Raw genomic sequence first — 13,073 nt, 5'->3', positions numbered from 1 at the left:
TGTGAATTTTAGTCAATATTCAATTAAATGTGGTCAGTTTTAGCCTCTATCGACATAATTTTGTGTTGGTTGGTTCTGTTTTGTTTTTTTTTAAGATTTTATTTATTTATTTGACAGAGAGAGAACGCGCGCGCACAAGCAGGAGAACAGCAAGCAGGATGGGGAGAAGCAGACTCCCTGGTTAGCAAGGAGTCTGATGCAGGGCTCAATCCCAGGACCCTGGGATCATGACCTGAGCCAAAGGCAGATGCTTAACGACTGAGCCACCGAGGGACCCCTGTGTTGATTGTTTCTGCACCATCAGTGATGGGATGTAGCATTCGCTCACAATTCTGCCTTTTCCCCCACTCCACATTCATCATGTGTACTCAGATGGAGGATATTTCTCCGCCCACTGATGTTGGGCTTGGCTGTGGGTGGGCAGACTGTATTTTCCAAAGATGGCCACAACAGCATCTCCCATCTCATATGCATCTTACATCTCTCGTTGTGACCATCACACCAGGAAATCTATGCCCTCTCCCTCTTGAACGTGGGAACTTGGTGGGTGCCTGGACCAACAGCGTTCAGCAGAAGTGATGCTATGTGTCTTCTGAGGCTAGATCATGAAGATGCAGTACACTTCCTTCTTATTCTCTTGGAATTCTTACTGTTGGAACCCATCCACCATCTTCCAAGGTAGTGCAAACTAGCCCACACAGAGAGACCACCTGGGGAAGCCACAAAATAAGGATGTCTGGTTGACAGCGCCAGCTGAGCTGTCTGGCTCAGGTCAATGCTCAGCTGGCATCAACCACCAGAGTGAAAACACCTCCAGAAGATGCTGTCCACTGCCTTTTGAGTGTTTCCAGATGAGACCTCAAACATTCTAGAACAGAAGCAAAGAGTAATGACTGGATTCCTGACCTACAGAACTGGTGAGCATAATACAATGGCTATTTTATGCCACTAAGTTTTGGGGTAGTTTGTAAGGTAGCACTAGTAACCGGAACACCATAGGACTTGCTTTGACCAGTGGAATGTGGTGCTGATTCTATGTGTGCTCGATCTGAGCCCGGCCATTAAGAGCATCCTGGGTCTCTAGTCATCCCCCTGCCCCCTCAGGGGTCTTTGACTTCTGCCAAGCGAAGAAAATGCCCTAGGTGCCCGATGCTCTGAGAAAAAGGAGACAATGAAATAATTTTGAACCCAACTGTTACGGGCTAAGTCATGTCTCCTGCAAATCCATACACTTAAGACTAAGTGCTAACCTTCAGAACCTCAGCATGTAGTGGTTTGGGGTGTTAGGGTCTTTAAAGAGGCAATGAAAATAAAATAAAGCCTTTACGAAAAGCCCTAACCCAATCGAACAGGCATATTTATAAGCAGAGGAAATCTGAACACCGAGAGACACCAACGACGCTCATATGCATGGAGGAAAGTACCATGAGGATGTAGCAAGAATGTGGCTATTAGCAAACCAAAGACAGACGTCAGAAGCAACCAATTTTGCAAACACCTTGATCTTGGACTTCTAGCCTCCAGAACTGTGAGAAAATACATTTCTGTTGTTTAAGCCACTCAGCCGGTGGTATTTTGTTATGCCAGCCTGTGATAGTGTGATTTATAATAAGAAATACATAAATTTGGTCTTCGTCCAGTTTCTGGCACAGAGCTCTTAATACTCTTGGAATTTGCTAAGTAATCAGAGCAAGGAAGGAAACGCTTCTTATGTTAACAAGGTGACTTTTGGGCTCCACCTAAGGATTTCCCAGAGAACAAACCCTGCGGTTAGAGGGTTGAACTTTGAATCCCACAGCCGCACAACCACCCTGCCCCAAGTCCAGGGAGAGAGAGAGACTGGAGGTTGAATCATTCTGCAAAGGCCAATGATTTAATCAATCGTGGTTCTGTAAGGAAGACTACATAAAACCCCCAAAGGACAGGTTTTTTTGGAGAGTTCCTGGGTTGGTGAACACGTGGAGATGTAGGGAGAGCAGTGCGTGGAGGAGGCAGGGCAATTCTTTGGTTTTCCCCATGCCTTACCCTCTGCATTTCTTCCATCTGGCTGTTCCTGAGTTCTGTCCTTTTGTAAGAAACTGGTAATCCTGAGTTCTGAGAGCTATGTTAGTAAAGTAATCAATCCCAGGGAGCGGCTTGTGGAATCCTCTGATTTCTAGCCAGTCAGTCAGAAGCACAGGTAACTTGGGCTGGGGACTGGTGTCTAAAAGTCAGGGGCAGGGCTTCTGGTAGGACAGAACCCTTAACCGGTGATGCTATTTCCGAAATGCATGTCAGAATTGAGTTGAATTTTCATACACCCAACTGGTGTCGGGAGCTGAACATGAAACCCAACACAAGATTTCCATCCCAAGACCCTGAGGTTATGACCTGAGCCAAAACCAAGAGTCAGACACTTAACCAACTGAGCCACCCAGGCACACCTTAATTCTGTCCCTTTATCCTGCTTTGTTTTGTTTCCTTACAGCACTCATTACATATTCGTTTTTCTGTCTCCCTCCATAAAAGAATACCTCCTCTATGAGTCCAGAGACTTGGTCTTATTCATTGCTGCATCCCCCTGGCCTGGATTAGTACCTGGCATACAGTAGGTGCTCAGTAAATATTTGTTAATAATTGAATAAGTCCGTGGCGTTGCTCAAGCCACTCCCTCCACCTGGAATACCTTTCCTTCTCCTTCCTCCCTTTCCTAGTGCCGCAGATCCCTTAAGACTAAAACCTAGCTCCTATTCCTCCAGGAAGCCCTCCATGACTGGCTGGGCTCTGGGCCGCTGGAAAGTGGCTTATTCCTGCCCTTCCTTCACCCCAGTACTCAATCTTAGGTATAGTTTAAGGTTCGTGCCAAGTAAAGACTGAGGTGGAGACTGAAGACAGAAGAGAACAGGCCTGCTTTATTGGCATTAAGGAGAGGAAAGGGCCCTCCACAGGCTCTGGGCCGGAGTGGAGCTTCAGGGAGGTCAGCCCGGATGCCGCATCACTTCTTCCACTCCTTCTTCTCATAGTCCCACTGGGAGGCCAGGCCTTGCACGGGGTTGCCCTTCATATCCAGGATACGCTGGAGCTGTTGGGCCTTCCACTCATCCGTCAGGGTGATGGGCTTCCTTGGAAACACTGCGGGGAAGGCATAGGGTGGGGGCAAGGGTGACTCAGGACCCTGCAAGTCCTCCACCCTGTCCCCCTGAGCCAGGGTCTCCAGTCACAGGGTTAGGATGCCCTGCGCTGAGGACCCCACTTCCACCCTGTCTGTCCCCCTCACCAGACTTCCTGCTAAAGCTTCATTGCAGGGACCTCTGGGTTCTGGTCCCAGCTCTGCCTTTGACTCACTGGAAACTGGGCCAAGCTCCTTCCCCTTTCTGAGCCCGCTTCCTTACCTTATGGCCCAACGGAATAGGAGCACTGATTCAAACTACAACTACTGAGTTTGCTCCCACCGACTGGAAAGGGCCCAGGATGAGACGGTTTCTTTTGCTTCCTAAGGGGGTTGGAAGTAGGAGGTGAGGAAAGGGTGTTCACTTTAAAAATCTGAAGTGGCTGGGGCGCCTGGGTGGCTCAGTGGGTTAAGCCGCTGCCTTCGGCTCAGGTCATGATCTCAGGGTCCTGGGATCGAGTCCTGCATCGGGCTCTCTGCTCAGCAGGGAGTCTGCTTCCTTCTCTCTCTCTCTCTGCCTGCCTCTCAGTGTACTTGTAATTTCTCTCTGTCAAATAAATAAATAAAATCTTTAAAAACATATGTCCTTAATGGTTTCTAAACTTTCTTCCCTTTAAAAAAAAATAAAATAAAAAATAAATAAAAATCTGAAGTGGGCAGTAGTTCACTAAAAGGCTGGGGCACCCAAGAGGCATTTTAGGTCCCTTGACGTGTGTGCATGAGGGACCGTGGGCCTCCCCACCCAGCTCAGACTTGACTTCCTGGTCCATCTGCTCTAAGGCTGACTCAGCTTGTCAGACCTCCTCACTGGGACTTCCTATCCCAGTGGGTGGGAAAGAAGGAAAAGATCTTTTTTTTTTAGATTTTATTTATCTGACAGACAAGAGATCACAAGTAGGCAGAGAGGCAGGCAGAGAGAGAGAGGGGGAAGCAGGCTCCCCGCTGAGCAGAGAGCCCGATGTGGGGCCCGATCCCCGGACCTTGGGATCATGACCTGAGCCGAAGGCAGAGGCTTTAACCCACTGAGCCACCCAAGCGCCCCAAGAAGGAAAAGATCTTTATGGCACCTGTCAGCACCAAGCACTGGGCTAGACTAGAATTCTTCCCAAAGTCTCCCTCATTTCTTCCTCATGCAAGGCAGGAATTCCCATCACACTCTCACAGAAGAAGAAAGGTGCTGTTGGAGGTGAAAAGCTGGGCACAGGCTGCCAGCTCTTCCCCAACATCCCTGTCCCTTCTGGAGCAGTGCTTCCTAAAGCTGAGTGGCCATCAGAATGACTTGGAGAGCTTGTTAAAACACAGATGGCTGGGCTCCCTCTCACAGTATCTGACTTAGTAGATCCAGGCTGGGGCTGAGAATTTGCATTTCTGAGCATCCCCAAATGATGATGTTGGTCCAGGGACCACACCTGGAGCATCACTCTTCCATAGTCATAAGCCATTAGCCGGGCATGGGACCAGCGTGCTAAAAACTACATTTCCCAATTTCCCTTGTGGCGAGACATGGTCATGTGATCATTTCTAGCCAACAGGAGTTGAGCAGAAGGGATGTGGGCAACTTCTGGACCTTAAAGAGGAGGGGCATCCCTTGCCCTATTCTTGGCTGGAAGGTAGGGCTTCAAGGCTGGAGCTGAAGCGGCCATCTCATATGGCAAGAAGGAAGCCACACAGTGAGGACAGCCGTGCAACACCACAGAAGGAGCCTGACATTTCAGTCTCCATACTCTCCCTGGCCTTTTTTTGTGAGAGTAACAAAACTTATATCTTGTTTAAGCTCTCCTATGTTGGAGACTCTGTGATGGAAAAACTAATGGTTACAACAGCAATCAGTAACGGCTCCATTCATGATAATGTGCCAGGCACTGGCTTACAGCCATTAAATCCTCAAAAGAACCGTGTGATGTGGGCACTATTATTTTCATTTTACAGATGAAGGAATTGAGACCCAGAGAAGTAGAGCTCCTGCATCCCAACCCAGGCAGCCATGCTCTGCCCTTCACCCTAGAGGACTTTTCAAAACTCTGCAGATGAGTGCCAGGATAGTCGCCCTGTAAGAGCTGGGCTGGTGGCTGTGACCACAAGGGCATGGCCCAGGGCTGTAGCAAGGTGAGGGATTGCCACTCACCATAGACCCGCTGCCACCAAATCATCAGAGCTGTGAATCCAAAAAAGAAGAAAACACAGCCCATCACTGTCTTCCACTCGTTGGAGCGACGGTTCATCTCTGCGAAGGTCTCATGGAACTGAAGGCGGTACACTGGAGGCAGAGGAGAGGTGGGGAAGGAGGGGCCTCATGTGTATCCATTCCCAAGACCCTGGGCCAAATCTTGGCCTCAGGGATCCCCAGCCTCCCCACTCTTGCAGCAGAGGCTGTCCATTCAGCAAATCCTTTTTTTTTTTTTTAATTTTATTTATTTATTTATTTGATAGAGAGAGGGAGATCACAAGTAGGCAGAGAGGCAGGCAGAGAGAGAGGGAAGCAGGCTTCCCGCTGAGCAGAGAGCCCAATGCGGGGCTTGATCCCAGGACCCTGAGATCATGACCTGAGCTGAAGGCAGAGGCCCAACCCACTGAGCCACCCAGGCTCCCCATTCAGCAAGTTCTTATGGAGCATCCCCTTTAGGCAAAGCATGGCCAGGAGTAGGCTCCAAACATCAGAGTTGTTTAGGGGAACTTCTGGTAGGCAGGACACATCCCTCCCGTTTCCCAGGGTCAGGTCCCCGCCCTCCCACCCACCTTACCTGCCTTTCTGCTCCACCTCACCACACCACTCAGTGATACCCAAGACAGTCCATGCTTTCCTGCTTCTGTATCTCTCCCCACGCTGTTCCCACTGCCAGGCGACACCCTCCTCCTCACCATTCAAGGCCAACCAGAACATGCCCTCCTGTGCAAGGCCCACCAGGATTCCATCTCTCTCTTTCGGGTTCTCACAACTCCCTGGACACACCTCACTCTAGACACATAGCCTGTGTTACAGTTTTCTGGGTCTGTGTCCATTCCCTCATTGAACTGGGAGCCCTAGGCCAATGGCAAGAACCATCAAGGTGATTCACTCCTGTGTCCCCATCATCACCTAGCATCTGGCTGTGCACAAAGAGCTGACTAAATAAAAGAATAAACAAATAAATGATGAACTTCACCCCTCAGATCAGGTATTTGGGGATTTCTGGCTGTCTTGGGTAGCAGTCTTTCTCTCTTTCTTTTTAAGATTTTATTTATTTATATATTTACTTACTTATTTACTTATTTATTTTAGAGAGAGGTGGGGGAGAGGGAGAGGGGAAGGGAGAGGGAGAGGGAATCTCAAGCAGCTGCAGGGCTCGATCTCACGACCCTAAGATCATGACCTCAGCAGGGGAGGCTGTGACCTGACCCAAAACCAAGAGTCGGACCCTTAAGTGACTGAGCCACCCAGGTGCCCTTTTCAGAGTCACCGCCCAGCCCACTCTGCCCAGCCAGCCCCACCCTGACACCTACAGGCCACCTTCTCGGCGTGGCTCAGCTGGGTCCAGCTGCCCTTCTCCTTCTCCTTCAGGGCCCGCTGCTCAGCGTTGAGCTCTGTGCAGAAGGGCTCATCAGGCATGGGGTAGGAGCGCTGGGCATGGTAGTTGGTGTAGGGCGGCATCTTCCCCTCGCGGTGGGCTGCAGGGGCAATGGAAGAGCTGAGTTCAGGCTGCCCCTGGGCCATCCCAGCTCTCCCCACAATACTTGGGAGTGGGGGGGGGGGGAGAGGGCTGCATTTACTGAGCACTTACAGTGGGCCAGGAGCCATTCCCAGGCCTTTAGGGGAGTTGACTCATTTACTCCGCATCACTCTGAGCCCGGTCAGACTGTTCTCTGTTTTACAGATGGAGAAACTGAACAGCTAAGTGACTTGCTGAAACTCACAGAGCAAGAAGGAGCATGGCCAGAGCCGTGATTCAGCCTCTTTGGCTACAAATCTCATGCTCTCTGGTTGGACTGGACGTGAGGCGGGCATGTCAGGCAAAGGCAGTGGGTGGACAAAGACCGAGTGAGATCAACCGAGATGGCAGACGTGGAACCGCTTTGCAAGCTGTAGAGCGCTGTCCACGTGCCTCTGACCGGGGTCAAGCGCACACCTTTGGAGTCAGCTCGGTTTGAGCCCCAGTTCTGCCCACCCCACCTCAGCAGGCCCCTCGACCTCACTGTGCCTCAATGTCCTCCTCTGGAAAGTGGGGACAATAGGAGAAACTACCTCACCCTGCTGTGGGAAGATTCAAGGTACTATACTCGAAAGGGCATACACAGGAGGCGCTCCCTAAGTTATGCCGCTAGAAGTCGGTTTTCCTACTGGCTTCTTTTCCTGCAAGCTTTCCCTGCTGGCTAAGCCCTCAAGGGCTCCGCGTGGGTGTCCAGGAGGTCCAGAGCAAGGCTGGGCACTGGGAGGGTCTCGATAAAGCTTGTGTTTATTGATACCAGAGATGCCCACACAGAAGTCATCGGTACTACCACCAGGACGGCATGGGACTGCTTTGGCCCTTTTAATATGCAGGTCTGTGGGCCTCAGTTTGTTCATCTGAGAAATGGAGACAGTAGCACAGCGTCTGCCATACGTGGCTGTCATGAAGTCTAAGTGTGTTAATCTGTGTGAAATGTTGATCACAACTTGGCATACATAGTAAGGCCTCAATAACTGTTATCTGTTGTTATTCTGGGTCCGGAAGGCCCTTCTGCTGTTAGGTTGAAGTCTCTCCTGATTAAGGTGCCTTTCTTCTAACTAGCATCTGGAAAGGAGATGCCAGGTCCTGTCGGTACCCTCTGCTTCAGGACACAAAAGCCTTAGGCGCCTGAGGTTTGGGGGGGTCAGGCGCTGAGGAAGCTTCGAATGGAAGGGGTGCTGTCAAATGTGAGCTGCATGTCCTGGAGGTTTGTGGTCCAGGACGGAGGAGTGGGACTGTGGGAAATGGTCTGGAGCAGGCCCAGAGCAGCCTGAAGGCAGGAGCCCACCCCTAGCCTCAGAGTTGGTCAGGGGTGGGTGTGCAGGTCTTACCGGCGCTTCCTGGGCCGTGGGTCCCCCGCATCCCAGGTCCTGTTTTCCTCAGCACCAAGCTCCAGGCAGCTCTGAAGAACATCTGTGTGTGTGTGTGTGTGTGTGTGAGCCCTGCCCACGTAGCCCACACAGAGAAACCCTTTTTCACAGGTGTTATGATGGTAGGGTTCCAGAACTTCAAGGTCACCCTCATGCCCCTGACTCTTGTACTTTTGTCTGCTATCCCTAAGGAGGTGGGTGGGGATCCTAGACATTTGGAACCTCCCTCCTGGGACCTCAATTAACCTTCCAAGAAATAGGAGGAGGCCTAACTTCTGAGGGAGGGCCTCAACAGTTTGGGGCTGAGGGGCCTGGGCCAGGCCAAGCTGGAAACCCTCCCTCAGTGGTTTGCTCCCCCTCCCAAAGGAAACTGAGTAGGGCTCCAGGTAGGGAGGGAGCAGGTCCCACAGCTACCTCTTTTCCTCACAGGGCCATCTGCCAAGGTTTCTGCACAGAAGGTCTGGCCCCCACTCCTTCCCCCCTAATTGGCTGCCTACGTGCTCACAGAGCCCTGCTCCGCTGAATCTGGTGGGGACAGAGGCGGGTGGCCCACAGGCTGAGCCCAGCCCCCTACTCCCAGGAAAGTCTCAGGGTTTGGCATCTGAGGGCGGTTGGGGTGGGTGGGGGGAGGATTTGGGGGAGAATTTAGAGGAGGATAAGGACCGAACTGGGTCAGAGGGAGGAAAAGGAGCACACATCTTGGGAGAGGAAGGGAGTATCCCACTTCTGGAAAGAAAAAGGGCCCCTCACATCAGGGGAGAGCGAGGAGCACCCACTAACTAGAGACAAGGAGGGACTGTACCATGTGTTGAGAGGGGACCCCCACATCTGGGAAGGAAGGTCTCCCTGTCATTGATAAGTAGGTGGGGGAGCCCCACATATAGGGAGAGGGAAAGAGTAATCTACATCCAGAGAAAGAGATGGCGTCCCACGCGCAGAAAGAAGCCAATTCCCGAGAAGTCCTTGACTCTGAGCCGCCAGAAACCCCCTGACCCTCTCCGATGGCAGGAACCACTCGGGCTCTGACTGGTGATGAAAGTTCGGGTTCAAGCCCCATCCCTCACCCGCGGGGCTCCTGCAGCCAGGCTCTCCCACCCACTCACTCACCTCGCGGCTCAGCGCCGACGGCAACTTGGGTCCGCAGAGCGAAACGGAGACTGGGCCCGCAGAAGGACCAGAGCGCGGGGCGCCCGCCCCCGGGCCCGCCCCACTGCCTTTCCCAAGGCCAACCCCTGTGTGGGAACGTCCTGCCTCGGCGGGGCGTGGGAGCGCCCAACTCGCGTCCCTGGGGGCGCCCCGGCCCCTGCCTGGGGAGGGACACTGCGGAGTGATTCTTATCCTCAATTTCTCCGCCCACGGGGGTCCTGTCTCTAGAGACCCCCCCAGCCGGCAGCGACGGGGACTTAGGGGGCGGTGTGTCCTGGGCCGGCCCAGACGTCGGAGTCTGTTAGTGGGAGTTGCGGATTACCCTGCCTCCGCACCTTTGTTCACTGCCGTTCTTCGCGCTTGGGATGCTTTCTGAGGGACTTGGCAGACCCAAGTGGCCAACTTTCCACCCCAGGCTCAACACCTCCTGCTCTGGGAAGCCCACAAGTATGTAGAATCCGGGAGCTGGTTTGTGGTGTACCACCTCACTCCTATGTCCCCCCATACACGCATGGGATGTGAAAAAAGCCTCCCTCCGGTGTTTGAATCTTAGCTGTGTGGCCCTCAACAAATGGCCTTTTTTTTTTTTTTAAAGATTTTATTTATTTATTTGTCAGAGAGAGAGGGAAAGCACAAGCAGGGGGAGCAGGCAGAGGGAGAAGCAGGATTTCTGCAAGGAGCCAGATGCGGGACTCGATCCCAAGACTTTAGGGCTATGACCTGAGAGAAAGGCAAGCACTTCCACCTAGGCATCCCAAACGGCCTAATTTCTGAGTTCTTGTTTTATTTTCTAGAAAAGGGAGCTGATATAGCTGTTGTAAAGACTAAATAAGTCAACAGAAAAAGTCAAGTATGTTTACTCGAGAATTAATTATTAAGAGTGTCTGTTGCTTACCAAGTTAAGTGCTTGGGGATATAGAGCCAAACAAAACCAAAACAACCCCTGACCTTTTAGGGCTCACAATCCAGTTCCAAGCAGAGAGAAAGGCCTGTGCAAAGGCCCAGAGGCCAAAAAACATGGGTGTGTTCAGGGAACAGAGAAAGGCTGTCTTGGCCTGAGTGTGATAGGCAAAGAAGAGAGTTGGAAAGGGGCTGGACCTCATAGGCCATTGTATGGATCTTAGATTTTATTTTATTTTATTTTATTAAGGATTTTATTTCTTTATTTGTCAGAGTAGGCAGAGAGGCAGGCAGAGGGAGAAGCAGGCTCCCTGCTGAGCAAGGAGCCCAACATGGGCCTTGATCCCAAGACCACGGGATCATGACCTGAGCTGAAGGCAGATGCTTAAACAACTGAGCCACCCAGGCATCCCTTAGATTTTATTTTAAAGATGGGAGGCCACCAGAGGTAAGTATGGGAGTGATATGGTTAAATGGAACAGAGCATGAGTTTAGGAAATGTGGTGTGGGATTGGTAAACTAATGGTAGACTGATGAGTGAAGGCTGTGGGTCCCTTCTGTGGCCTGGGTCCACAGCCTTCTATGTCTGCCAGCCCTGGGCCTATGAGATGTGCGCCCAACTGTCCTGTGAGACCACAGGGACCCACTCTAGCCAGTGTCTGGATGGAGGGGCTTAATCCCCAGTGGGCAGATGAGCCTAGAAGGGCGGAGACTCAGGGAAAATGCTAGAGAGACTCTAGGGCAGGCAGGAAGTACCTCTTCATTCTGAACTTCAGCAACAGACACAAAGTCATGAGAAGGCAGTGTGGGAGTCTCCTGGATCTCCACGACATGAAACCCTCAGGTCCCAGGACTGGCCATGGCTACTTCTGGAAGCCACTCCTCCCTCTTCCCCATGACCAAGGGAATTTCAATTTGAGGCACCCCCCCAAGAGGACAACCTTACCTCTTGGATGCTGACCAGGATGTCCTGAAGAGTAGCCCTATGGACAAAGGACAAGGGAAGACGATCCTCAGGCAAACTGGGGGGAGCATGCCTTATCAGACCTTTCCAGGGGCAGGTGGGCATTGGTGGCACTGGAGTGAGCGGCTGATGTGTAGGCTCTGCTGCTGCCATGCTGGTGTTCAAGCTGTGCCATTTCTGGGCCTCAGTTTCCCCTCACAGAGCTTTGCAAGGAAAGGCATTTGAGGAATGTGACCCTCTGTTCTGCCCTGCCCTCTCCCACCACCGCCCTTCCGCCCCTCCTGCCTCTGGGGAACCCTAGGCCCCAGATGCTGGGTGATGCTATGATAAGGAACATCTGTAGGAGAAGCCGATCCTGGGCTGAGAATGAGGAGATGGAGATAGGCCTCAGGCAGCTCAAAATTGATTAATAAGGCGGCACAACCCCTTGCAGGGCAATAGTACTGAACCTGGGAATTGGCAGGCTCCCCCATAAGGCAGGCCACTCAGGGGGCCCTGGCCATGGAGCAGGGGTCTTCCCTGAGAACCTTGGAGGGCACTAGAAAGGAGGGGCTCCCAATGGCGCAGTGCAGGCTAGTTACTGCGATAGACCCTACAAGGAAATGCAGGTTGAGAGTGCAAAAACAGCAGGGATGGGAGGTGAGAGGAATCTGTCCCTTTCCCACTGGCCTCGCTGCTGACCGTTCAGTGGGAGGCTACAGAAAGGGGCTTTCACTCATTTTCTCAGATCCAGAGAGCCCCCGAGATTCTGCCAACACAAAAGACCTGAGCCACTGGCCTCAGCATCCTGCTGGTAGGACCCCTTGACCCCTATTGCCTACCCCCCCCAGCCTATTCAGGCTTTGGACAGGACCCACCTCCAAGACCCAGCCCAGAGAGAATACTGAGGAAGACCTAGGCCTCACGCAGGACCAGAAAGCGCAAATAGAAAAGGTGTTGGACAAAACGTCGGGGACCCCTACCCCCACCTCTTGAATAAGGGGAAGTCTGGGACGGAAGGGACGGGGCCAGAGAGGTAGGGTAGTCGGAGTCTAGGACGGCGAGGGGGGTGCGGTTCAGTGGAGCGAGGGTGAGCGAGACTTACTCTCAGGGGTGGGAACTGTAGTGTAAGAACTGGGCCCGGGAACAAGAGGAAAACGGAGGCACAACGCGTTTGGGGTTAGTTGGGCTGGCCAGGTGAACAGGGAAGGCATGGTCAGGATTGGAGGGCGAGGCCTTTCCAGGTCTCCTGCAGGAAGGCAGGCTAAGCGCAAGGGCCTGGGATTCCAGAACCCTGAGGCCTGCGGGGGACAGGTTGCGCCTGGATGAGGATGCCCAGGCGCAGGTTCAGAGAATGTCACAGGAAGACCCACAGCTCCAGGGGCCAGTCCAAAAAGCACTTCCGCAACTGTGGGCAGGCGGGCCGGGTCATAACCAAAGCTGAACCAGGGCTGCCACGGAGAAGGCCACTAATGGCGGGCATCTCGGCACTGGTAACGATGCCCTGTGAGAATTTCGCTGGGATGGGAAGGGACCGTTGGCCTGCAGGCGGAGGAAACCTCCTTCAGGCCGGTGTAACCTCTCTGCACCTCTCCTGCCCCGGAGCCGAAGCCTCCCGAGGAGGGCCCGGTGCTGAGGGTAGGATCTGGCTGGTGAAAGCCCGGAAGCAACGACGACTGGCCCTCCACCTTGCGCATGAAATGCGCGAAGCTCCCAGCGTTCAGTGGAAGAGGAATTTTTTGCCCAGGGGCGGGCGCTCCCTTTGAGGCCGACCCCTCTGCCTGTCACTCCTGACCCCTTAGCCCCGCCCCGGAGGCATCAGTCCTCTCGTCCCGCCCACAAGCGGTCCTTCCTCCAGGTCTCGCCACCTGCCCTGTCACTCA

General features: G+C 52.8%; 1 protein-coding gene across 2 annotated transcripts; it reads right to left on the bottom strand.

Moving 5' to 3' along the window:
- Positions 1 to 2,869: 2,869 nt before the first annotated feature.
- On the bottom strand, positions 2,870 to 9,404 carry LOC101676075. 2 transcript variants are annotated; one of them, XM_004746687.3, is made up of 5 exons: positions 9,309 to 9,404; positions 8,163 to 8,244; positions 6,629 to 6,793; positions 5,274 to 5,405; positions 2,870 to 3,111 (listed from the first exon to the last, which is right to left on the bottom strand). In XM_004746687.3, exons 2-5 carry the CDS (start codon positions 8,242 to 8,244, stop codon positions 2,975 to 2,977), a joined length of 516 nt encoding a protein of 171 aa, XP_004746744.2. In that variant the 5' UTR covers positions 9,309 to 9,404; the 3' UTR covers positions 2,870 to 2,974. The 2 variants fall into 2 exon arrangements, with proteins under 2 accessions (XP_004746744.2, XP_012908882.1); XM_013053428.2 differs by having other exon boundaries at positions 8,163 to 8,233; positions 9,309 to 9,402.
- Between the last annotated feature and the right edge of the window lie 3,669 nt (positions 9,405 to 13,073).

The sequence above is a fragment of the Mustela putorius genome, unplaced genomic scaffold, assembly GCF_011764305.1.
Source record: "Mustela putorius furo isolate JIRA1106 unplaced genomic scaffold, ASM1176430v1.1 tig00000743_pilon_pilon_pilon, whole genome shotgun sequence".
NCBI classification, from domain to species: domain Eukaryota; kingdom Metazoa; phylum Chordata; class Mammalia; order Carnivora; family Mustelidae; genus Mustela; species Mustela putorius.
The sequence above is the reverse complement of the archived record's forward strand: the minus strand, read 5'-3'. Positions and strand labels throughout refer to the sequence as shown.